The sequence below is a fragment of the Lissotriton helveticus genome, chromosome 3_1 (assembly GCF_964261635.1).
Source record: "Lissotriton helveticus chromosome 3_1, aLisHel1.1, whole genome shotgun sequence".
In the NCBI taxonomy this organism is placed as follows: domain Eukaryota; kingdom Metazoa; phylum Chordata; class Amphibia; order Caudata; family Salamandridae; genus Lissotriton; species Lissotriton helveticus.
Window position 1 is genome coordinate 1,576,955,970 of NC_136061.1, and position 25,136 is coordinate 1,576,981,105.

The window sequence follows — 25,136 nt, forward strand, 5'->3', positions numbered from 1 at the left end:
CGTCAGCCAAAGAATTACCAACAGCATGTGCTCCCCCATGCTGATGGCCAAGAGTATGTATAACATGTGTGAGCAGCAAGCTTTCCTTAAGAGCTGCCACTCAAACCCAGAGCATTTTATGCTTGATTGCACTACATTTCGAGTCTCTATAATCATTTTGAGACCAAAAGGATAGATTGTCATTAAAAGACTGTACACAATAGAAAGAATCATACACTGTAAGTGTAGGCACATCTGGATCAGTGAATTTGAAAGCCCGCAGCTCAGCCAATTGAGCCGTACAGTCACCAAGAGACTGTGTGTAGACTGAGGAAGACTTAAACACACCGTGAACCATAGAGCCTGCCACAATAGCACAGGTGGCCGAGTAAGCATGTTTGGAATCAACGGCCGGCTGCATAGATCCGTCGGTATAAACTATACATTTGTATTGTTCAAGTGGAAGCAAAAACTGTGGCTCAGGATGAACTTGTTCATTACTGTAAAAACTCTGGCGCCTGCAAGGATGGGTCAAAGATAATAGTGACATCAGTCGATGTCAAAGAACTCACCTACTTAATCCAGCACAGGTTTAAGGCTTTAGAATTCGGTTTGCTCGCCTTTGTGACCTCCTCTAGAGTAGGCACAGGCGATACCATAAGAATGCATTTCCCCTGAGCCAAAGACTGCTTCTTCAGGATCGCCATCTGTACTGCTGTTAGAATTTTCTCAATGGGGGGAAAAATGCATCTCTACTGATGTATACATATGTGATTTGTAGGCGATGGGGACCGTATCTTCCTCATTGAATGCCAGGTCAGTGAAACCCACTGTATCCGGTACAATCCATATGTTTAAGTTAGTTGTGTTGTCACGAGTTAACAAGAAGTTAGTCGCAAGCAGGTCAGATTGCAAGGAACAAAGAATTTCTGTATGTTTCGGAAGCCAGATGGAAGATGAAAAAGAGGGTTGTATCAGTGCATAAAGTGGTTTAATATGCTGAGCATAATCAGGAATGTATGTCCTCCCGAAATTAAAAAAACCCAGCAAAGATTGTAACTTCTTAAGAGTAGAAGGAGGTTCCAATTGAGCACATATCTCTAGAAAGTGGGGGTCTAACCTCTCCCCTTATTGTTGAGTTTGTAACCCAACAAGAGTACTGTCAAATAGGCTGAGACTTCTCAAAATGAAATTTGTACCCTAAGTCTGCAAAGGACAATATGATGCGGTCAACACGCACTAGATGCGGTATCAATTTGTAATCAGTCAAATAAATGTCGTTGACGTAAGAGAAAGCATCAGGATATATGTTGTGTAAAATTGATACAACATGCGTAGCAAAAGCACCAGGGGTATTCTTATAGCCCATGAGCAATCTTGTAAATCTGTTCTGATTACCGACCGCAGTAAATGCAGTCCAATCACAGCTCTCAGGAGCCAAATTGTGACTATTAAATCCATTGGAAATGTCCAAAGTGGTTCTATAAGTTTTACGGACAATATTGTCTATTAACACAGAGCTGTGTGTTTTGTACGGCAAGTGTGCGAACATGACTGTTTAAATTTCTATAATCTAAAACTATGCAATATGAAACATCCAGTTTGGATATCGGAAAGAGTCAATCATTCATTGATAAAACACAGGGTTCAATTACACGCTGATATGCCAACTGGGCCAAAATATCACTGACAGACACTTTAGGCTCAAGTTTGATTGGATACTGTGCCTGAGACTGTGGCATTGATCGTAAAGGGATCTCATGTGCTGTCGAATCTCTATCCCACCCCACCTGATTGCGATACACAGCCGGTGCTAGTCCTAAAGCCCATTCAGATGCATAGGCTTGTTTAGTCTCTTCAGAGCCGTAACCCAAAAAACTCAGAAGTACCACGTCCTCACTTCGGGAAGAAGCTAAACAAATGGAGGAGGCCAATACGCTTCCGCCCGCAAAATGTCATAGGACGAGGTAAGGTTATCCCAAAAGATAACCTTAATTGTATATTGTATATCACCTTCAATTTGGAGAACTATCTCCTAAAGTCTATCAGGGGGTACAACTCTTATATCAGCTGTTTCCACAGTAATTAATGTGTCGGTTGCTCTAACCTCTAGACCAGGACAGGGAATGTCTCATTCTATAGTAACTTCTGTCGCACTGTCGAAGAGTTTCACAGACCATCTCCAATCGAGGAGCAGGGTGCTCACCATCTGAGGCATACTTAGCTGTTAAAGCAGCAACTTTTTTCATTTTAAACATGTCAGTTGTCCTTTTGGTTTGGCCTTTACGTCAAACTGGTGTGTCGGATCATGAGGTTGTTGCGTGGTCTCGCCTTTTCTACGATCTTGACGCTCCCCTCCACCGGACTTTTGATCCGACGAGTCCTGCAAGGAATGACGAGAACGAGGATCAGGAACCTGAAACCTCTCTGGTGTCTTAAGTTTAGAGCAGTTACGCAAATCATACCTACGCTCTGAGGCATCAGGTTTCGGTAAACCAGCAAGCGAACCTTGCTTCTGTTGTTGTTTGTTCTTGTTCCAATTATTTTTAAGAAAGAATGCACGCCCCTCCTTCTTGGGAGGGGGGTTAATCTGCTGCTGAGTAAAAGGTTTAATCCCCAAAATCTTAAGCCCTAATGCTTTATACACCTTAGCAATAATCTGAGGCAATTTGCGTTGTTTTTCAACGTCTGCTACTGCGTCATGATGCTGACTCACTTACAAACTAACCACTTCTCCTTTTATAATGGCTAGTATAATATCAGAGACTATAGGGAATACCCCAACCAGTCTCCTCCCCAACTCCACTCCGGCCTTTGCCTGGTGTTTGTCTTGAACTTTCTTAAGAACTGTCGGAAGCACTGTCATGGAGGTTGCCCTGAAGCAGACTTGGGGTACTTCCCCAGGCGAAACACATGTTGGCTGGGCAACCATTCAGGATTAAAAGAAAAACAAAAAACCCTTGATTGTTGATTGTTATTTTTAATACAGGTTTGTACCTTGATTGTCCGTTTTGTGATAACCCATGACACAGAGCAAATACTCTGCAACTAATATTGACGACTGCACAGGCCTGTAGCAACACTGTCATGGAGGGGGGGGCTGTAGCATAGAGAATATAGTGCCGCAAACACCTTCCCCCAGATGGTGCAATCAGCTAAATTGGGAATAAGACCTTTTGGTAAACTCATTGTAAGGATTCTGTGTTTATCCAAAGGAGAAGTATTGGGAAATACAGATATAAGTTGCTCAAATCGCTTATCTAACCAGAACAGCAAATCATCTCTATTTGGAGGACTCTTTCCCATCACTGAATTAATCATGATGGGGCTAATTACCATGCCTCCCTGTGCTGGTTGCTGAGGAGGGGCCCCAGCCGGAACCACCTGGATCATGCGGGACTTATATTGTCCCACACTTCTGTAAATATGAACTAATGATTCATGCAATTCACGCAGATATGCGTGTGAAACACCACAATAATTTGGGTGTGGTGTAAAACCCGCCAAAACACACCATGTGGCGCCGTCGACCGATAACGGGCCTAAAAGGACCACTGTAACAGGATGACGTAGGGCGCCATTAAACCAGATGTTGTGCTCCCAAGCTGACAACGGAACTTCAAGTGACCAATAAGATCTATAACCCCAGGGAACCGCGGCATGTTCATATTCACGAAAGAAATTGTCATTCCCATCCACCTCCGGGAACTTAACCTAAGAATAAAAAAACTCAAAGCGAAAGCTGCTTTCGATTCAACCACAAAGATAATGGTTGCTCCCGCAACTGCGACTCTATGTTGCGTCAAATGAACAGTCAGCGCTGCGCGATTATGAGCAGCAATAGCAAATTAAAAAACATACAGGGGGAGAAGGGTCAAAGGGAAAAGATTAAAGACCTACTACTGGTTCATTTCCCCAGCAACATCATATGAATCACAAACAAGAACCCAGGAGGTCTTTAAGCCAAACATTATCCTGGCCAGACTGACAAGTCTTTCACTATGTCAGTTGGTGCTACAGTCACCATATAGTAAATTCTAAAGGTAGAACAGAAAAGAGCGGGAGACACGTGTGTAGGAGACAAGAAAAATAGTGTCTAGAAAACAATCACAAACTGGTCAACCAAATCCAGTACATAAACTTTGTGGATAACCATCAAACAAACCAAGTGATCCGTCCTATCATTTGGTCGTCCACACCGTGGCCTGGCGGGTCCCTAGATCATCTAGACCCCATGCCACACAGTAAAACATAAATACTGGGTGCGGTCCACAGTGTAATATGAACCTCCAATTGTTGGCCAATTTATGATGGTTGGTGAAAAGTGATAGAAACACAGTGCAACATACAAAAAAGTGGTGGATATAAAATAGGGTGATGTGTCTAAACAAACTCTTTAATAGGAACAAGGCACATCCCCTAATTAAACAGGAACAGCGCAAACGACAGTATGGAACAAATGACTGTCGCGAATAGGGCCAACATGTTTCTGCCTAACGGGCAAAACGTCCCTTGGCTTTCATCAGGGCCACTGCTCTTAAATTAGTTGCTACTGTTATATGTGTGTGAAAACAATAAAGCACCCAACTGATAGGTGAAAAGGATATAGATAATACTCGTAGGAACGATCCAACCTGTACCTACATTCATATACAGATCCTCCTTGTCACTGGATACTCAACGTGATCCAGAATGACAGGGGACTGGACCTCACCTCACCTGGACCGTGCTCAGGTATACGAGGCCCGCACTCTCCGTCGGTGCCACCAAACAGACCTGAAGCTTGGGGGAGGCCAAGCTTCAGGTCTGTTTGGTCATTTGTTCCATACTGTCGTTTGCGCTGTTCCTGTGATTGTTTTCTAGACACTATTTTTCTTGTCTCCTACACACGTGTCTCCCGCTCTTTTCTGTTCTACCTTTAGAATTTACTATATGGTGACTGTAGCACCAACTGACATAGTGATAGACTTGTCAGTCTGGCCAGCAATAGCAATTGCCATTATCCAAAGAGAGGAAAACAAGGAAAACGCAACACTGGGTTTTAAAGAAGAGAAAACATAACCTTTTATAATCCAAGCTTGAAAAACCTATAATCTCTAATATTGGAGGTTACTCCCTCGCACCATGGATGTCTCTGGTAATGGGTGAGAGGGAATTGTGGACAAGCACAAGCGCTACTCGGGTCTCGCGAATAAGTCCGAGGCTAAACGTTGGGTGCCCCATGTTGCAGGGATTCAGCACATACACAGTATTATACAGAGGATTATGGGACCTCGGTGTATAGGGGCTAAGCCTTCCTACCACCTTAGTGCCCATGAGCCCAAGACCGACTACCTATAGTGTTTCAATCGCTCTCCTACTCACAAATGGAGAAACCAATGATTATATACTCCAGAACAAAACACTCCCAGATCTCTCAGGAATCACAGAAACAAGCCACACCTTTTGGCTTACATGCTCGTACTTGTCCACAATTAGATATGACAAAGACACAAAAATAGTGTAAAAAATGTATTTTAACTAATGTGCTCTAAAATGCAGTATACTAGCCACTACGAGCAGCAAAACGCATAATATCAATGCAGTTAGCATTGCAGCAAGGCCATATATCATAAAGGGAGATGTCATTTTATAAGGACAGCAAATTCTATTCTATTCTATTCTATATTTTTGGTAAAGCGCAAAACAGCTGCCCCAGCGATGAGGCGTCCCGGCGCTAAAGAAGTCACAAACCCTAACCTGAAAGTGAGAAGTGAAAGGAGATTTAAGGGGAGGGGAATAGGTAGGTTTTAATAGCTTTTCGGAAAGCAGGTAAGCTTTCTATGGAGCGAATGTTTAGTGGTAGATCGTTCCATAGCTTGGCTCCCAAAACCCTAAAGGAGCGGCCGCCCATGCGGCAGAGTTTTATGCGAGGGACGCACAGAAGGTGTTGGTTGGAAGATCGCAGGTTGCGTGATGGAGCGTAGGGGGTGAGAAGAGTTCGTAGCAGTATAGGATTATCAAGTTTGAGAATTTTAAAAGTCATGATGAGGGTTTTGAATTTAATTCTGGAATCAACAGGTAGCCAGTGTAATTTGCGAATTGTAGCTCTGGCCGAGCATCTGCGAGGAAGGCCGACTAGGGCTCTAGCCGCAGAGTTTTGCACACGTTGTTGGCGCCTAGGAGGAGTACATTGGCGTAATCCAAACGCGAGAGGATGGTTGCTTGGATGATAAGCTGACGGACTTTAGCATCAAAGAAGCCCAGTATGTGGCTGAGATTCCTCAGCAAGCCGATACAAGTGCCAGCGACTTTTTTGGTGTGGGTCTGATAGTTGAGTGAGGCATCCATCCACACTCCTAGATTTTTAACTAGGGATTTGGGAGGTGGAATGGTGCCTAGGGAAGACGGCCACCAGTGCTCATTCCAATGGCTGGTGTTTTTACCAAGGAGTAGCACTTCTGTTTTTCTAGCATTAAGCTGTAAACAGTTGTCCCTCATCCATTGGGCTACTGCGGAGAGACCGTTTTTAAATCTAGAGGCCGAAATGGACGGGCCTTCAGTGAGAGTGATGGCCAACTGTGTGTCGTCGGCGTACGACACCAGTGTCAGGCCCCACTCTTTGGCCACTGTCGCTAGAGGTTGCACATATAGATTAAAAAGAGATGGGCTCAGCGCAGAGCCCTGCGGAACTCCCTGTGCAATGGGATGAGATTTAGATAAGAAAGGGGGTGCTGAGACCCGGAAGGATCTGTCCTTAAGGAAAGAATGCAACCACTTTAAAGCAAGGCCAGATACTCCGAATGTCTCCAGACGATCAAGAAGGATGTCATGGGACAACGTATCAAAGGCCGCACTGAGGTCGAGAAGAATCAGCGCAGCACTTTGACCGGCATCTAAGATCGTCCGGAGGTACTCGGTAGTGGCCAGGAGAGCAGACTCCGTGCTATGGCCCAGTCTGAACCCATTTTGAGATGGGTCCAGGATGTTGTTCTGAACCATATGTTGGGACAGGGTGCTGTTAACATGGGCTTCAGCGAGTTTAGACAGCCATGGAAGCAGCGAGATCGGTCGGAAATTTTCCGGTTTAGATGAATCTAGGGAGGGTTTCTTGATGATAGGTGAAACCCACGCTTGCTTCCAGGCAGATGGTACACTAGCTGAGGAGAAAGAGAGATTCAGAACAGAGGCCAGGGAAGGTAGAAAAAAGTCAAGTGACTCCAAGAATTGAGCCGGACGCATGGGGTCTGACGGGGAACCAGTTTTGACTTTGCGACACAATTTAGTGAGGTTGTCAAAAGAAATTGCTGGAATGTGGGTCATGATAGTGTGGTTAGGGAGGAGGTTAGTGCATTTAGCAAGGTTTGGGGAGTGCTGAGGGAAGGAGCTGTAGATCTTTTGTACTTTGTCAACAAAGAACGTGGCGAGCTCCTCACATTGTTGCGCAGAGGAGATATTGGGGGAGGGGGATTTACAGCTCTGTAGTTCTTGGACAAGTTTAAAGACTTCTTTGGCAGGAGTGGGGCTCGAGTTGATTTTATCTGCATAGAAGGCGGTTCGTGCACCACGGATGGCTTTGTGGTACATTTTTTGTTTTGATAGATAATTATTTTTGTCTTCATTGTTGTAATCCCTTCTCCAAAGACGCTCAGCTCTTTTACAATCTTTGCGCATGGCTTTGAGGGTGTCATTATACCATGGATTGGACGGTGTGCTGCGTCCTTTCGTCCATTTCGCTGGAATAAGAGTATCTAGTCCTCCCGTAATCCAGTCATGGAACGTGCTATAGATTAAGTTGATGTCTGAGTTAGTCTCATGATGGAATTCACCAAGAGTGGCATGAAGATCACTAGTGGATAGTTTATGCCATGGTCTTTTTAGACGTCGGCTGGTGCGTTTTTGTGCGTAGTTTTATTGACTAAAATAGTCAGTTTAATGAGGTAGTGATCTGTCCATCCCATTGGTAGGGGCATCTCAGTTTTAGCCTCCTCGATGTTTGTAAATACTGGGTATAAGGTTTGTAAATACTGGGTCTAAGGTGTGACCAGCTAGATGCGTTGAGGTTTGTATAAGGGAGTTAAGTTGCAGGGCGGAGAAGTCGGCAATAACGGGAATAACGGACTATAATGCCTAACCCCCTCCCCTTGGTAAACAGAAGTATTATTATATAATAGATGATCTCTGGGCTTTGTCAGCAAACCCCATACCTCAGGCCATAGATCTTATTTCTACATCACAGGTGTGGGTTGCTCTTCTCCCTGAAAAGGTCCCGCTCCAAGTGTGTGTTACCTAAACATGCCGCCCCATAATATCAAAGTACGATTCTCCAGTAAAAACAGCTGCATTGGTATGTTTTGTCTAAGTGCTAGGGCCTGACCAGAACAGAATAAAAAGAGGCAGTGTTTATCGACCTTCCTCACAATGTTCAGATAAAACTCCAGGAACAGGCAGAGAACAAGCAGAGCAGAGAGTTCGCATGTGAATGGCATAAATAGAGTCTTGCGAAAAATAAAGACATGTACTGTTGTGAGCAAAAGCAGCATCTTGGCTACCGGGCTCATGCTAACTTAAAGATGTTGTCTATTACTCTAGCGACCACATGACACCTCCATTTTAATAATAAAGCCCTGGGGAGGTGGTGGTCCCTGGGGCTCCCTTGAGCCCATATAGAGGGTTCAGGTGGTCACCCTCCAATATTTTAAATAAAGCCTTGAGAAGGTAGTGGTCCACAGAGCTTAAAGAACTTCAGGAGGGAGGCACTGTGCGCCCCCCTCCTTTTTCTCTATAATGCCCACATGCCCCTGGGACCTGTCCCACCCAGGTGCTTCTTCAAAAACAAGCACAGGCGACCACACTTGTTTTTCATTTTCAATTCAAGGCGATATTCACAAAGATTTCTTAAAAATTGCTGTGAATGAAAAACAAGTGCTTTCTTGTTCTGCCAGGGTCCCTGGGACCCTAAGACCAAGGCTTGAGATCAGGGTATTCCTAGTATGCCCCCTTTTCTTTTTCATGTTTTTTTTGTGGGGGGGGGCTTGGCTGAAGCTGAGTCCCAAGATGGCTGTCAATACTTCCAGGTTGAAGTGTTGGCAGCCAATTAGAGCTCTGCAGATCTCTATACGAGCTTGGCATCATTCACAAAGTTGTCTCCTACACCAAATAACTGAAACTGTGATCTGTGTAACCAAATCTGCTTTTCTGACAAATTTGTTGGAATTCCGTCCAGCAGTTCGGGCTTTAGTCATGTTCAATACTCCTTTGGGAATTAACATGGGAAATGAACTTTTTTGACCCCCCCTTTTTTCTCTGTTTCCGCTTGAAGGATCACCCCAAAACTAGCCATGCACAATAAGAATCACATGCACACTTTTTTGGGTAACATTTTGAGAAGATTTATTTAACGGTGCCCAAGAAATAGGCAAGTCAAAAAATGCCTTTCCTTTGGAAACATGGTCCCAACTACCTAATGGCGACTGCAAGTAGGTAACAAAAACAAATATAAATATATATAAATCAATAAATAAATATATTATTTGACAGTTGTACCACAGAACTCAGAATGGGTGCTTCCGAATCACGAGGGTGGCTCTTGTGTGTTCCACAACAACTTGAAAAAGGTTATGGAGCACTCACGGGGTTGGTTTGAAATCATTTATTTGCAGCAATTATCCATACACGTGTTTCGGAGTTTAGCCTTCATCCTTGCTTTCAAAATTGCTAATGCTAAGGTACACAGTATCTGATAGGTTTGAAACATTTGTTCGCCATCCTCTTTGCTTGATTCATGGCCAATGGAAGAGATGCAAAAGATTAACTTATGTGATTGCGGTCTCCATGTTGTTTGGATATCGTAGCCTCCTCAGCAATCAAATAAGTCTTGATAACGGTCCAAATGTCCCAATTCCAACTTCTCTCCTCAATGTGCTGACTCTGATGTCGGTAACGGTACCATCAACATATAGTTAGCTATGTTGTTAAAACAGTCTCTGCATACCAGATATCTCTGTGCCTTTTCAGCCCCTTGCCACAGCCGCTGATTGACATACCATGATGTGCCCACGGGTGTCACATAAATGACTGGGCAACTTTGAGTATGTATAACTTGTGATACCATTGGTCGATGGGTAAAATCAGGCAGCAACAGTTCTGGTGGTATAGTGATTATCTTCTTTGAAAGTTGTACCACCTTCAACCACCCAACTCTGGATGGGTGCTTCTAAATCACGAGGGTGGCAAAGGCATGTTCCACAACAACATGAAAAAGGTTATTGAGCACTCACAGGGTTGTCTTGAAATTATTTATTTGCAACAATTATCCGCAGAAGTGTTTCGGTGTTTAGCCTTCATCCGTGCTTTCAACATTGTTAATGCTAAGATACACTATATCCACACAAACACCTTCCGATTAAGGAGCCTCCAACCCTTCAGGGCGGCTTCTGTTAGGCGAGCATGGAGAAGCCCGTCACTCCATCACTCCAATGAAACGAAAATGCAGAGGCCCATTTCCGAGGACGACAGCTTTATTCAGGGATATGCGGCACAAGAAAGCTTCCATTCTCCTACAAGTTTCGGCGAGTAGCCTTGATCACGGACAGGAAGGTAACCACCAAGTGCATGTGTGCACACCTTTTTAGTAAGTCTTAACATCACGTGACGTTTCTAAAATACATGTCCCATAGTGCACCGGAACATATACTTCTATATATAAATGCTTGGTATTCAAAGAGCAGTTCTTGGTGTTTGGGCACAGTTAATATCACGCTCACTGCAATATGCTGGTGCATTAATTATCAATCAAACTCAAATGATGTTTTGTGATGGAGTTTGCAATTCTGGCATCATGCTCATTGTAATGACACCCTGTCCCCAGAACGATTAATGCGAAGATTAGTCCACATTAAATCCCTTCCAACACTGCACGTCGATTAGCACATTTGCATTACCTCAGTGGGTCCGTAGTGCAGCGAGTGGGTCATGCTCCTTTATTTCATCCACACAAACACCCTCCAATTAAGGAGCCTCCAAAATATATATATATATATATATATATATATATATATGTATCAATTCCAAAGTCGCCCTGAAGCAACAATGCCCTCGCAGAAGGGTGCTTTCAAAAAAAGCTTTTATTTCGGAACCGGCAATTTCATTTCAAAGCAAAGTTCCTTACGCGTTTCAGAGCCGGAGGGCTCCTTCATCAGAGGATGGCACTGTTTCTGACTGACAAGCTCGCACAGGCGCCATTGATTGCATGCTCATATTTTGCCCACGTGACACTCAGTATTTTTATTTTTATTTTTTTTAAAACCACGGGGTGCGCGCATGGTGCACGCACCCTCGAGGCTCAAGAGAGTGAAAAACAAAAGTGGAGAACGTGAAAAGGGGAAAGGGGTTATGGTAGAGACTCGCTGACCCACTAGGCCTTCTCTGGGGGTCCCTGAAGGACCCCAAAGGGCAAAAAAAACATTTTTTTTTGTTTAAATTTGCGAGGTGCGCGCACGGTGCACGCACGGTGCGCGCACGTTGAAAACAATCACCAAAAAAAGGTAAATAACAAATTTGAGTGTTTATTGTTGATTAAAGATGTAGACTATACTGTTCAACTTTAACCAAATCATACAAATTAGCTGTGCCATTGCATATTACTGGATACAGTCAATCAATTATAATATACAAAGGCAGTTTGTGAAAAATAAATATATAAAAATTGATACAGAAATTAACATGTTAAAAACTTTGGAAATTCACTGAAAAAACATATGTTTCAGACCTAATTAAGAGGCCTATTAGGATGGCGGACGGACGCAGGTTTGTCCTCCATCCTAATAGGCCTCTTAAGGTGGAGGGACCGTCCGCAGGGGCAGCAGCGGTCCCTCCATACCAATTAGGATGTGACCGCCACCCTGGCGGTCACATCCTGTATCTTTAACCTTGCGCCGGTGCTGCTTGAAGCAGCACCCGCCGCAAGGTTAAAAATGCATGCTTTGCATTTACATGCACAAAGCGGCAGGCACCGCGCGGTGCCTGCCTCTTTGTGCATGTAAATGCTGGGGGGTACCATAGGTACCCCCCATTTGCACACCCCACCCCCGACACCCTGGGGGCCCGCAACAGGCCCCCAAACACAAAAGACCACATGCTTTTCTACAGCGGAAAAGCCGCCGTGGAAAAGCATGTTTCAGCCAGCATCCTAATATGGCTGGCGGTGTCTTGTAGACACCGCCACCATATTTGCCTGCATACACCGCGGATCAGCGGCGAATGGACTTGCCGTCCGCCACTGATCCCACCGCCATCCTAATGTGACGGTGGGTGTTTCCAATGTCCGCGGCGGTGAATCTGCATCCTCCAGTCCGGCGGTGGCTTCCGCCGGCCCGGAGGATGCGGATTCACCGCCATCCTAATCGGCCCCATAGTTAGAAATTAGCATTTAAAAAACCTTGCAAATTCACTGAAAAAAACATAGGTTTAACATACGTTATATTTACAAATTAGCATTTTAAAACCTTGCAAATTCACTGAAAAAAACATAGGTTTGACACATGTTATAGTTAGAAATTAGCATTTAAAAAACCTTAGAAATTCACTGAAAAAAAGATAGGTTTGCACACGTTAAAGTTAGAAATTAACATTTAAAAAACCTTTGAAATTCACTGAAAAAACCATAGGTTTGACACATGTTATAGTTAGAAATTAGCATTTAAAAAACCTTGGAAATTCACTGAAAAAACCATAGGTTTAACACACGTTATAGATAGGAATTAGCTTTGAAAAAACCTTTGAAATTCACTGAAAAAACCCTAGGTTTGACACACGTTATAGTTAGGAATTAGCTCTGAAAAAACCTTTGAAATTCACTGAAAAAAACCATAGGTTTCACACACGTTATAGTTAGGAATTAGAATTTAAAAAACCTTAGAAATTAACTGCAAAAACCATAGGTTTCACACCAGTTATACTTAGCTGGACATTTGACTCATACAAAACCATTGAAATTCCCCCGTTCTAGTTAGTTGTACTCACTATAACTCGCGCGCCCGCAATCCACTGCTGATGATGTCACATATTACATCATTCTTGACATGGTCAGTGACATCACTGATGACATCACTGATGACATCTCAAATGACATCACTGGTGCGCGCACGGTGCGCGCTTATAGATATATACATTTTTTTCAAATTCGATTTTCTCAACAACTACTGGAGGGATTTACACCATTTAAACAAAAAGGCAATCTGCGAATCAGACTCTACCATTTTGCCAAATTTCTTGTAATTCCGTTCAGCCGTTCGGACTGTAGCCGTGTCTAATCGTCCTATGGAAAATAACATGGGGAAAACACGTAATGGGACCTCCCTTTTTTCTCAGCCCCCACTTGACAAATCCCCCCAAAACTTTCAGGGAAGGAGCAGAGCGGAGCGGGCCATCTTCTTTGAGAAATTCACGAAGATTCATCAACCAAAGGTATTCCCAATAGAATGTTGCGGATTTCCTATGGAAACTAGGTCCTAACTATAACTACCTACTGGCGACCGCCAGTAGGTAATATATATATACACAGGTGGGGTGCTCCGGTCTGCTCCTATCTTAAAAAGTTCGGGGTGATTCGGCAAGCGGGGGCTGAGAAAAAAAAGATATATATATATACATATGTATAAAAATGTATTTACAATATTAACATACTGAATAATATATTATAAAATGTATTCTTTTAATAAGTAATATTACCCAAAAAAATAATATATATATATATATATATATATATATATATATATATATATATATATATATATTTCTTTGAACAATATACTACATCAAACAAAAAATATTGACACATGCATATAACCACATTTAATTATTGAAGTTTATACAGAAAAAATGGTGTTGATCAATAATGTGAACTAAATATGGAAATAAAAAAATATGTATATATTAAACATATTTAAAGAATAACAAAATTATTACTAATACCTAAAAATATCAAATTAAAACATACATTATTACAACCTATATAACAGTTAAATAAATGGAATTAACATACAACTATTCAAATTAAATAAAAAGTACAGTTTATTTGCAAATAATGTGAACTTAAAAATATGTAATTGATAACAATAATTATAAATAAACAACATTGCAAAAATTCAGAAATCTCAGTCCAATTTAAGCTAAAGTATTACAACTCTTGGTCTTTGAAAGGGTTACATTTATCATTTCCACTTCAGTGTTGTAAATTCAAGTAAACTGTTGGACTTTGAAGGGTTAACTTTACTGGTGCCACTCGAATATAGGCAACTGTAGTGAAAGTGTAGGACTTTGCAGGTGTTACAGTTACTATTCCCACTGCAGAGCAAGTGAAAACATGGAAAGTGTTGGGCATGGGAAGAGTTACATGTAGCATTCTAATTCCTAATTAATGTAACAAAGTATATTAAAATCTAAAAACACAAAATAATTAAACATATTCAAAATATACTATGTCAATAAATATAATTTTAGTAAATAAAAAATGTAATGACATAACATTACTTAAAATAAATAAATAAATAACTAAATAAATAAATGAATGTAACATTAATACACTTTCTTTCCTACAAACTCAAATAAGCACAACCCAGGCAAAAATAAAATACTTTATAAATAAAACACTAATAACATTAACATAGTACTTAACTAAAGCAAATAAAGCTAAAATCAATTATAAATATAGCATACATTTCACACACTTTATTATTAAATACCCTTATCAATACATTAACAACTAATATAACAACACCAAATAAAGTACATACCAAATAAACAATGAAATAATTTACTAAATAAATACTTAATCAACATAGGAAAATTAAGTTAATTAAAAAATATTATCAAATACCAATCCATCACTTAAATGCAAATAGTAATTAACATTTTACAAAAATAATACATACATTATAAATCTCAAAATATGTTTAAATTAAAATAGCATACTCAATTAAGCATTTACACAGCTAATTACAATGTAAACATATAATTAAATAAAAAATATATTGAAAACAACCTTGTATTACATTATAATGTATTGGTTAATTGTGAAACCTTACAATTACACATTAAAAATCACAGACTGCAGAAAAATGACAGACAACTATTTTTTTCATAATTGTAATACCTACAATTAATGTAAGTGGTAATATATATCAAATTAGTTAATGTTTAATATAACTATATTAAATTAAATATGTTATATACAATAGTTTAAAACAATATTATATACATAAACACAATATTATTACCTTCAATAACCTGTTCCGCAATATTTTTTGTCGAGATTATGGGCCTGATTATGATATTGGGCTGTCCGACCACTGTCCACTGTTGCGGTGGCCACAAGATCGCCTGACAAGTGGTCGATGGTCCGACTGCCCAATTACGACATGACCACTGTTGTGTTGGTCAGGCAGAGCTCCTTTACACTGCGGCTTGTGCTGGGTCCCAAGAAAAGCAATACCAAAGAGGATGATAGACGGAGCGTGAAAGCAAATCAAACACTCACCCCCAGTCAACTGATCCGGGTTTAATCCATCATCATTCTTTAGCTCACTCCACCACCCCAGTTCAGACATGGCCATATGCAAATCAGTCTTACCCTGTGCCTCATGAGAACAGTTCAGCCCAAACCGCCAAGCCATGTCTTTTCTGGACCGGAAACAAGCATCCTGGGACAGGTTTTGGCTTCATAACCCTCATCAGCCAGGCTATCTTGATTTCAGTGGCAAAGTGAGCAAAAGAACCCACATCTGGGCATACCCTGCCAACTTAGGGCGAACAAAACAATACCAAAGGGGATGATGGATGGAGCGTTAGAACAAATCAAACACTCAGCCCCAGTCAACTGATCTGGGTTTAATCCATCATCATTCTTTAGCTCACTCCACCACCCCAGTTCAGACATGGCCATATGCAAATCAGTCTGACCCTGAGCCTCATGGGAACAGTCCAGCCCGAACCGCCAAGCCATGTCTTCCCTGGACCAGAAACATGCATCCTGGGACCAGTTTCAGGTTCATAACCCTCATCAGCCAGGCTATCTTGAATTCAGTTGCAAAGTGAGCAAGGGACGAACGTCTGGGCATACCCTGCCAACTTAGGGCGAACAAAGCAATACCAAAGGGGATGATGGACGGAGCGTTAGAGCAAATCAAACACTCACCCCCAGTCAACTGATCTGGGTTTAATCCATCATCATTCTTTAGCTCACTCCACCACCCACGTTCAGACATGGCCATATGCAAATCAGTCTTACCCTGTGCCTCATGAGAACAGTTCAGCCCAAACCGCCAAGCCATGTCTTTTCTGGACCGGAAACAAGCATCCTGGGACAGGTTTTGGGTTCATAACCCTCATCAGCCAGGCTATCTTGATTTCAGTGGCAAAGTGAGCAAAAGAACCCACATCTGGGCATACCCTGCCAACTTAGGGCGAACAAAACAATACCAAAGGGGATGATGGATGGAGCGTTAGAACAAATCAAACACTCAGCCCCAGTCAACTGATCTGGGTTTAATCCATCATCATTCTTTAGCTCACTCCACCACCCCAGTTCAGACATGGCCATATGCAAATCAGTCTGACCCTGAGCCTCATGGGAACAGTCCAGCCCGAACCGCCAAGCCATGTCTTCCCTGGACCAGAAACATGCATCCTGGGACCAGTTTCAGGTTCATAACCCTCATCAGCCAGGCTATCTTGAATTCAGTTGCAAAGTGAGCAAGGGACGAACGTCTGGGCATACCCTGCCAACTTAGGGCGAACAAAGCAATACCAAAGGGGATGATGGACGGAGCGTTAGAGCAAATCAAACACTCACCCCCAGTCAACTGATCTGGGTTTAATCCATCATCATTCTTTAGCTCACTCCACCACCCACGTTCAGACATGGCCATATGCAAATTAGTCTGACCCTGTGCCTCATGGGAACAGTCCCGCCCAAACCGCCAAGCCGTGTCTTCCCTGGACCGGAAAGAAGCATCCTGGGACCGGTTTCAGGTTCATAACCCTCATCAGCCAGGCTATCTTGAATCCAGTGGCAAAATGAGCAAGGGACCCACGTCTGGGCATACCCTGCCAATTTAGGGCCCAAGAAAAGGGCTGCAGAATAAGCTGCTGTGCTGAGAAACACTTGTGCATATCCATGCACTGTGCGCCATGCGCCCTCTGGTGCATGGCACATGGTGCATGGATGTGTGTGGGGGCACAACATGTGCCCATAGGGACACTTTGCAGAGGCCCAAGAGGAGGGCCCACAAAGTCCCTTTCTGACAGCCTTTTCATGGCGACTGGACCGACATGGAAAGGCTGTTGGGAAGAGACATCGTAATTCCAATAGCAATGCCTGCCCTGGCACCAACGCTATTCAAGGGCTACGATTCTGACCGACGCCCCGACTGGATCGGAATGCGGCATTAGGAAGGAAGGGCTGTCTGTCGGTGGGACATCCACTGATGGCCTGTAGATGGCGGCCCTACCGACATTGTAATGAGGCCTTATATTTTTTTCCAAAGATGTTACTGAGTTTTAGAGAAATTACATTTTTGACACAATATTTAGGTTATGCGATACATTTGAATTTATTTTTCTGACATTCTCTGTCTATTAGATAATTATAGATGATGCTCTGTCCTGTGTTTCAAAGGAAAGGTAAAACCAATGAGCCAGTGAAACTAATTCTGTTCACACACTTTATTTCCTAATTGAAGACCCGGCATGTAAATCAGGTATAAAAAAAACTCAGCCAGCAGCCAGTACAAATGAATTTTGTCACATGGTTTATCTGAGTTTTATTTTACTGCTAAAGATTAAAATACCATATTTATACAGAACAGACAAACATTGGTATATTTATCATTCATTGTTTGCAAGTAATTCTCAAATATCTGAAGGATGAAAATGATTCATTTTCACATAATCGGCTCTTTTGATTACTGAACTCACCAGTTTTAATCCCTAATGTTACAATGGAGACCTTGATGTAATGTGATGTTTATGTTGTGTCACAAGATGCACAATGGTGTCGTTTCAATGTATGAGTAGATTGGCTTGCTGAACATTTAAGGACGGTAATAGGAAAATTGCTGTATTTTTACATAGAACAGAGAACTGTCTTGTTACAGTTATGCTTATTCAGACACAACACTGGAAATAGGTAGTACATTGGAAGGCAAGGAGTTGCATCAAAGCACCTTTAAAATGGGTTTTAGTGGTAAACAGGTGCGGCCCGTGCAGGTAAGAGTGGTGGGGTGGAGGGGGGAGTTGAAGGTTTACAACGAGGTAAAGTTACATTTAAAAAAAAAGAAAACCACTTACCTCAGCAAGGCGGTGAGCACAAGGTAAGTGGTTTTCTTTTTCTTTTTCTTTAACTTTACCTTGCTGTCTGTCAACTCCCCCCAACCAGCACCCCTGCCCCACCGCTTTTACCTGCACGGGCCACTCCTGGTGGTAAATAACATATGTGGTTAAAGACCTGGTTTGGGTCACTAGCTATAATTTATCAGCTTCCTTTAGATTATCACTTAACGTTGTATTAGAGTAGCAGATCTGTGCATTTGGGGAAGAGTGTTGGCTTGAGGTGTTACCAATAAAGGTGGCTCAAGCCAAATTTAATATATTGTTTAGATTAAATTAGAAAATGTTAATGGTATGGAATAAGTTAATATATGTTTTTGCAATAAATGAAAATTAAATAAAATTGAAATCGGAGATGTAGAGGAGCTTTATGATGAGATGAGTGCTGCATTCTAATATCAAGTATTTTTTACTCTCCTCATGGAACACAATGTAGGTAGTACAGTAACTGGGTTTTTAAACAGTAGGTCAATGGCTATTTTTCATTAGTTCCTAAAACAAAGACTTCAATAGAGCAATTGAGGAAATAATCTTGTAAGGAGAATAGTAACTTATATATTACATTGTCTCAATGAAAAATAAACATTCTAGAAACTAATAGCAAAATCACACAAAATTTGGTGGACTTGGTAACAGAGGTGTCTATGGTTTTAAATAATATGGACTGAGCTCTAGTAATCACTTGATAAAATCTGTAGTTAATTTTATCAACTAGACTGCATACTCACACTAATCCTTTAATCTGTTTCATGATCTTTGTTGGCTCTCATTGGACAATTCACAGGAAACACTGTGCTCCACATCTTAATCCTCCAGCCCAATAAGAACCTTGCCTGCCAGATGTATGACCTAATTGCATCCTATGACAAAATAGACTGTGCCATGCAGTCTCTGGAGAACACCACAAATAATGAGGGACTTACACCATTCAAAATGGCTGCTGTGGAGGGTAACACTGTGGTGAGTATAGTGTCACGATTTTTTAATCCAACGTTGACAGCCAGGGGAATTGATGTAAAACACATGGAATATGCACTTGTATCAAATAATAACATACTATTTTACCTGGAAGGTTTAAAGCACACTTTTCCATTTCTTTCCCCATTAGTCAGTAATACATTTCTCCTCCGGTAGTTCCAATTCTTCTCCCCATTTGTGCTTTAGTCAAAATTAGACACTTTACTGAATTTTTCCCGAACATTGACGGCAGAATGTTTGCTAAGATCAATGTTATCACTGATATTTTATATGGTTCTATCCCTGAAGGGAGAACCAAAGCACAGACTAAGATAGAAATTTCCTTTCTCAACCATGCTTAAACCTCTGGAAATTCTCTGGTTTCTGCCTTTGAATCTGTTAGATGTTCAAAATGATGCTTAATGAGGTTAGCTGGCCTACTGCGAGTTTAGATGACATATTTTCAGAAAATGGAATCAATTTATTTTAATACTTTAATAATTGTCTGTTCTGAATGTATCCCCAGATTTCTATGGAAGATTTCTTATCTTCAGAAACAGTGACTATTGGTATGCTCCTCAGATTTCTCCAATATAAGTTATAGAAAATCATACCATAAAACATGATGTGAATTTTTGATGTTAGTCTGCTGTTAAAAAACCTCAGGTACTATGAAAGTCATTAGGTTGTGTCAGCCTTCACTAGTCCATACTTATTCATATACATCTCAGTGTCAAACTGTGCCCCTGCAAAGCAGGAATATAGATGATAAAACAATAATTATCAAGATTATTTGTGCAGTCATGACAACATGGAAATCACAACCTGTTTGGTGCAGCAGCCAAAGTATTTTGATTAAGGCTATTGTGCTTCCTACATGTTTATATCTGTTTAGTTATTTTTCAAATTACATATGGTTCCAAATAGGTTAACCCAGAAAAAAATAAATGGAAATAGCCAAGACGTGATTAGGTCTTTTTTGGCTGACCATATTGGATTGAGATTTGTCAATGTCAAAACTGCACTTTTTTAGATTGCAGCGATGAAAAAACCTGCAGGATTATTCACTGAATGGCAACGCTTTACCAGAGAGAAAACGAACTTAAAGAAATAGGCAGACTATGCGAAACCTAGTTTGATATGAATCAAGAATTTCCTATCAATGTTTCACCTTAAAGGGGGTATCTAAATTTGCCAAAAATGCCCTTTCAACTAATAAGTTATCAGAGAAGAGAATGCATAATTTCTGTTGTTTCTTCACTTCCTAGGTCATTAGCGAGATCGTATAAGGTTTTCAGATGAGGTATCATTTCCATTGTCAGTTGTGATTCTCTTTGGTTTTCCTTATTTTGATCTGAAGTTGATGGATGTTGCTTATCAGGTGCCACTTTGTTTGCATGGATTTTTGCAAGTTTTATTTTGCGGACATAATTGTATAGATCAATTTTTGTTTCCGTATTGTTAAAGTGTTTTTGGGGGCAGAAGGAGAGTCCTTTATTTAGTACTTGGCATTCTATTTCCGATAGTACATGATCTGACAGATTGATTATCAGATTTTCTGATTTCAATTCCTCTTTGTTCTGTTCCTCAAGGGGTAGTGTCTTTTTGTGCCTTGATCTACGGGTTTTTCTACGGCTTCTGAAGACTTTGTAGTACCCCTTCCATATCCTCTGCCTCTGCCTCTTCCTCTGCCTTGTCCCTGATTGCGTGTCAAGTTTTGCTCCAGGTTGACAAGGCGCATCTCCTCTAAAAAAAGACATCTTACAAGGTTTGTTTTTGCTGGTTTTTCCTTCACTCTCACTCCCACTTACATCTGATTCGTTGCCCGGTTCCCCAGGTTGGGAGAAGGCGTTTTTTGCGTAGTTAGTTTATAGTGTGTCAAATCTCCTCGCAAACGTTAAGATTCGGCCATGTTTGTAATCAGCCTCATCTCTTGCGAATTTTCGCTGTTTTCGCTGTTGAATTTGAATTCAGTGATGTAATATCTGAGGTCATAAGCAGTGCATTGCTAGGGCGTAAGTTATAGTTAGCTCAGGTAACTATAACAGCTGAATTTAACTGGTTTTGTATGTGTGAAATCTAACTATAACGTCCCTGTAACCTTTGTTTTTTTCAAATATTTTGAAAGAAGGGGACCCCTATATAATATAGTTCTACTTGCTATACATAGGGAAAGAACAGGACATTTGGAAGAGGTCTATAGCCAAGTAGCAGAAATTCTTCTTTTTGTTTTCAATATCTGAATGTTTTAGATATGTTGACAAGTATAGTCCAACTGTAGTGAAACACTTCAAAAAGATAGCTTATTTGACATTAAATTTTATTGATGATATCTGTTTTACATATGATAAATGTTTATATATCTTTTTTTGATTTTTTATATATTACTCTTTTTTTTGTCAGATTAGCGGTTTATAAAGAACAATACAGTGTATAAAGTGACTATAATTATACATAAAACTCGTGTATTTACATATTCATCTAAATTCACCAAAAAATTAAAAAAAAACATATGAACACATTAGATAGAAGACATAAACAGTAAACTTAAAAGCTCAACAAATGAGTTGAAGGCAATACGGTAGATAACACTACGCGCGTTTCGGCTCTTGGGCCTTCTTCAGGTAACCGTCTATTGCTCTATAGGGTATGGAAAGAAAACATACATCACTTTTCTTATATAACAAGTTTATATACAGTAGGACAAGAAAAGCAGAACAGGTGTTATTTAACTTGTATATACATATTCACTTAAAATAGGTTAGAACTACTGTATAAAAATTAGCGAAATAAGTTAAATAACACCTGTTCTGCTTTTCTTGTCCTATATCATTTGTTGAGCTTTTAAGTTTACTGTTTATGTCTTCTATCTAATGTGTTCATATGTTTTTTTAAAAAAAATTTGTGAATTTAGATGAATATGTAAATACACGAGTTTTATGTATAATTATAGTCACTTTATACACTGTATTGTTCTTTATAAACCGCTAATCTGACAAAAAAAAGAGTAATATATAAAAAATCAAAAAAAGATATATAAACATTTATCATATGTAAAACAGATATCATCAATAAAATTTAATGTCAAATAAGCTATCTTTTTGAAGTGTTTCACTACAGTTGGACTATACTTGTCAACATATCTAAAACATTCAGATATTGAAAACAAAAAGAAGAATTTCTGCTACTTGGCTATAGACCTCTTCCAAATGACCTTTGTTTTTTTCAGCAGTGACTTTCACATTTTAGGGAAATTCTGTTTCCTAAGTATAACGTCCCAGTAAGCTTTTGTTTTATCGGATATATATATATATATATATATATATATATATATATATATATATATATATATATATATATATATATATATATATATATATATATATATATACTACAAGGCTCACCTTCAACGGAACGAAAAAGACGAGGAAGACCCTGGTTTAGTGCAAGTTTTTGAAATATTTATTTCCGTGCTTGCCATATCGTCACGACGCGTTTCGGCAGATCCCTGCCTTGATCACATGACAACAGTGTCGTGAGATACACCTCAATTTAAAGTGATAGTGCATTAATAGGCATAAAAGAAATACTATCTATACATTTCTGTGTTTCATTTCTGTAAAATACACAATTATAAATATTGGCATTTCTTAATTAGAAAATAGAATGTAAAATGCAAAATGCAAAGTTATATCCTAAGGATAAGTGGTTTTAAAGTGACATTCGTGCTTAAATGCAATGGCTTTTGGCTTTTATATATCATACAGCCAAGTTTCTTATAATACATCGCTATAATGCAATTTTTTAATTTCATCAATTTGCCGCTGTCAATATCAAACATATAATTTTAAATCCAATTTGATATCTAAAACATCCTAATATGTCCTTAGTCTAAACGCCTATACAATATACACCGTGCATCCCTGGAACCAATCTTCTAACTGAAAATTCTTCATGTTATCTTTTTATAATCATTTTCTCTTTTTGTTATTTTAATGTGAATCTAACAAACAAACAGGTGCTCCCTTAGTGTGTAAAATATAAAAATAATTCAAAAAGTCATCAAGGCGTATGTGTGCAGTCAAAGACATTATTAGAAACCCCTATTCATTAAATTGGACTTGGAACATCGTTAGACATATTTCCCTTATTATTGAAAAGTAAGATTTTATATTTGTAGTCATAGAAGATTCCCACAATTAGTCAATTATGCCAACCAGTAACTAATTGATTAATTCTACCATATATACAGTATAAATCTTAAAATGTCTCTATAATCTTTGGCTATAATATCAAAAATATATCTACATATTTACAATCAGAACAGAGTTAAAAGAATTAAGTATTTCATTTCTTATATACAAAGTTCAATAGTATTTGTAATCTGAATGGCATATTGTGTTTGAACATATGGGATGGAAATGGAAAGTCATGGTACCTACTCTAGTGTGTCAGTATCTCTTTGATCTGTTAATCCAGATAGGTGTAAAAAACCTCACTCATATTTAAACCATTTGGTTGTTTCGTGTCTAATAAAAGAATGTAGTGAGTCTCTAATCTGCGCAACATCCCCTCTCTGTCCCCTCCTCTTCTTTGTATCGGCACCGTATCTAACAAGAAGTATCTCAGATCTTTGGGTTTACCACCATGCAATTCTTGGAAGTGACGGGCCACCGGGTAGCTTTGGTCATTGTTGTTAATTGCCCTTATGTGTTGTAATATACGTCTGTGGCCTGGTAATTTAGAACTCCCTACATATTTCAAATTGCAGCTGCACTCTAAAACATATACCACATATTCACTTTTACAAGTAAGATGATGCTTAATACTTTGTGGTGTTGTACTGAAGGCAGTGCAATAAGAGGTCCTATTCACTCCATATGTGCAAGCTTTGCACTGAGGGCATTTGTAAAATCCCTTCCGTGCTAAAGATAAACCAGTAGAATCCTTGTACTCTGGACTGCTCTTTACCAGTATATCAGCCATCGAGGTGGCTTTGCGATATGTAATTGCAGGAAACTCTGGAAGGTGACTACCTATAACAGGGTCATCCTTTACCACATGCCAATTGCGCTGGATAATTTTTCGCAAATCCTTATGCTGTCTATTATATGTTAGTATTAGCCTAGGGGGTTCTTGAGATGTTTGAGCACTGGCATTCTCTAGTTGCCTGCTGTTTACTGTACTTTCTATAAGCTCCTCCCTTGGTTTGACCATGGATTTTGCAATGGCAGCATCAATTACTTTTGCGCCATATCCCCGTTCTAAAAACCTGGCCCTGCTGTCCTGCTGATGCATCTTGAGTTCGTCCTCCTTACTACATATCCTACGTAGCCTGAGCATTTCCCCATATGGGATACTGTGTATGAGGTGTCTGGGGTGTGTGCTGGTTGCATGCAGCAACGTATTCCCTGCTGTTTCCTTTCTAAACAGGGTTGTACATATTTTGTTGTCAACTATCTTTACTGGCACATCCAAAAAGGATACCTGACAGTTGCTTATATTGTACGTCAAGTGTAAATTAATATCATTTCTATTGATCTCCTGAATAAAATCAGTGGCTTCCTTTTCCGTCCCTTTCCACACAATTATCAAATCATCTATGTATCTTAGCCAAGATACAACTTTTTCTGTATATGTATCCCTGTATTGCCTCTTGAGGACCAGTTCTTCCCACCAGCCCATAAAAAGGCAAGCGTAGCTGGGGAAAAAACTGGCCCCCGTTGCCACACCTTGCACTTGGCGATACATCTGCTTATTAAACAGAAAATAGTTATGTTCTAAACAGAAAGTCAAAAGGTCCATTAGCATTCTGTTGTGTTCTGCAAACTCCA

At 40.2% G+C, this 25,136-nt stretch overlaps 1 protein-coding gene across 1 annotated transcript in view; it reads left to right on the forward strand.

The window, feature by feature from the left end:
• The window catches only part of LOC144824281 (transient receptor potential cation channel subfamily V member 6-like), a 258,022-nt gene that overhangs the window by 57,188 nt on the left and 175,698 nt on the right, over positions 1–25,136 (forward strand). The window contains exon 7 of the mRNA XM_078683411.1: positions 19,130–19,305. Coding sequence (XP_078539537.1) covers positions 19,130–19,305 — 176 coding nt within the window. The remainder of the gene's footprint in view (positions 1–19,129; positions 19,306–25,136) is intronic.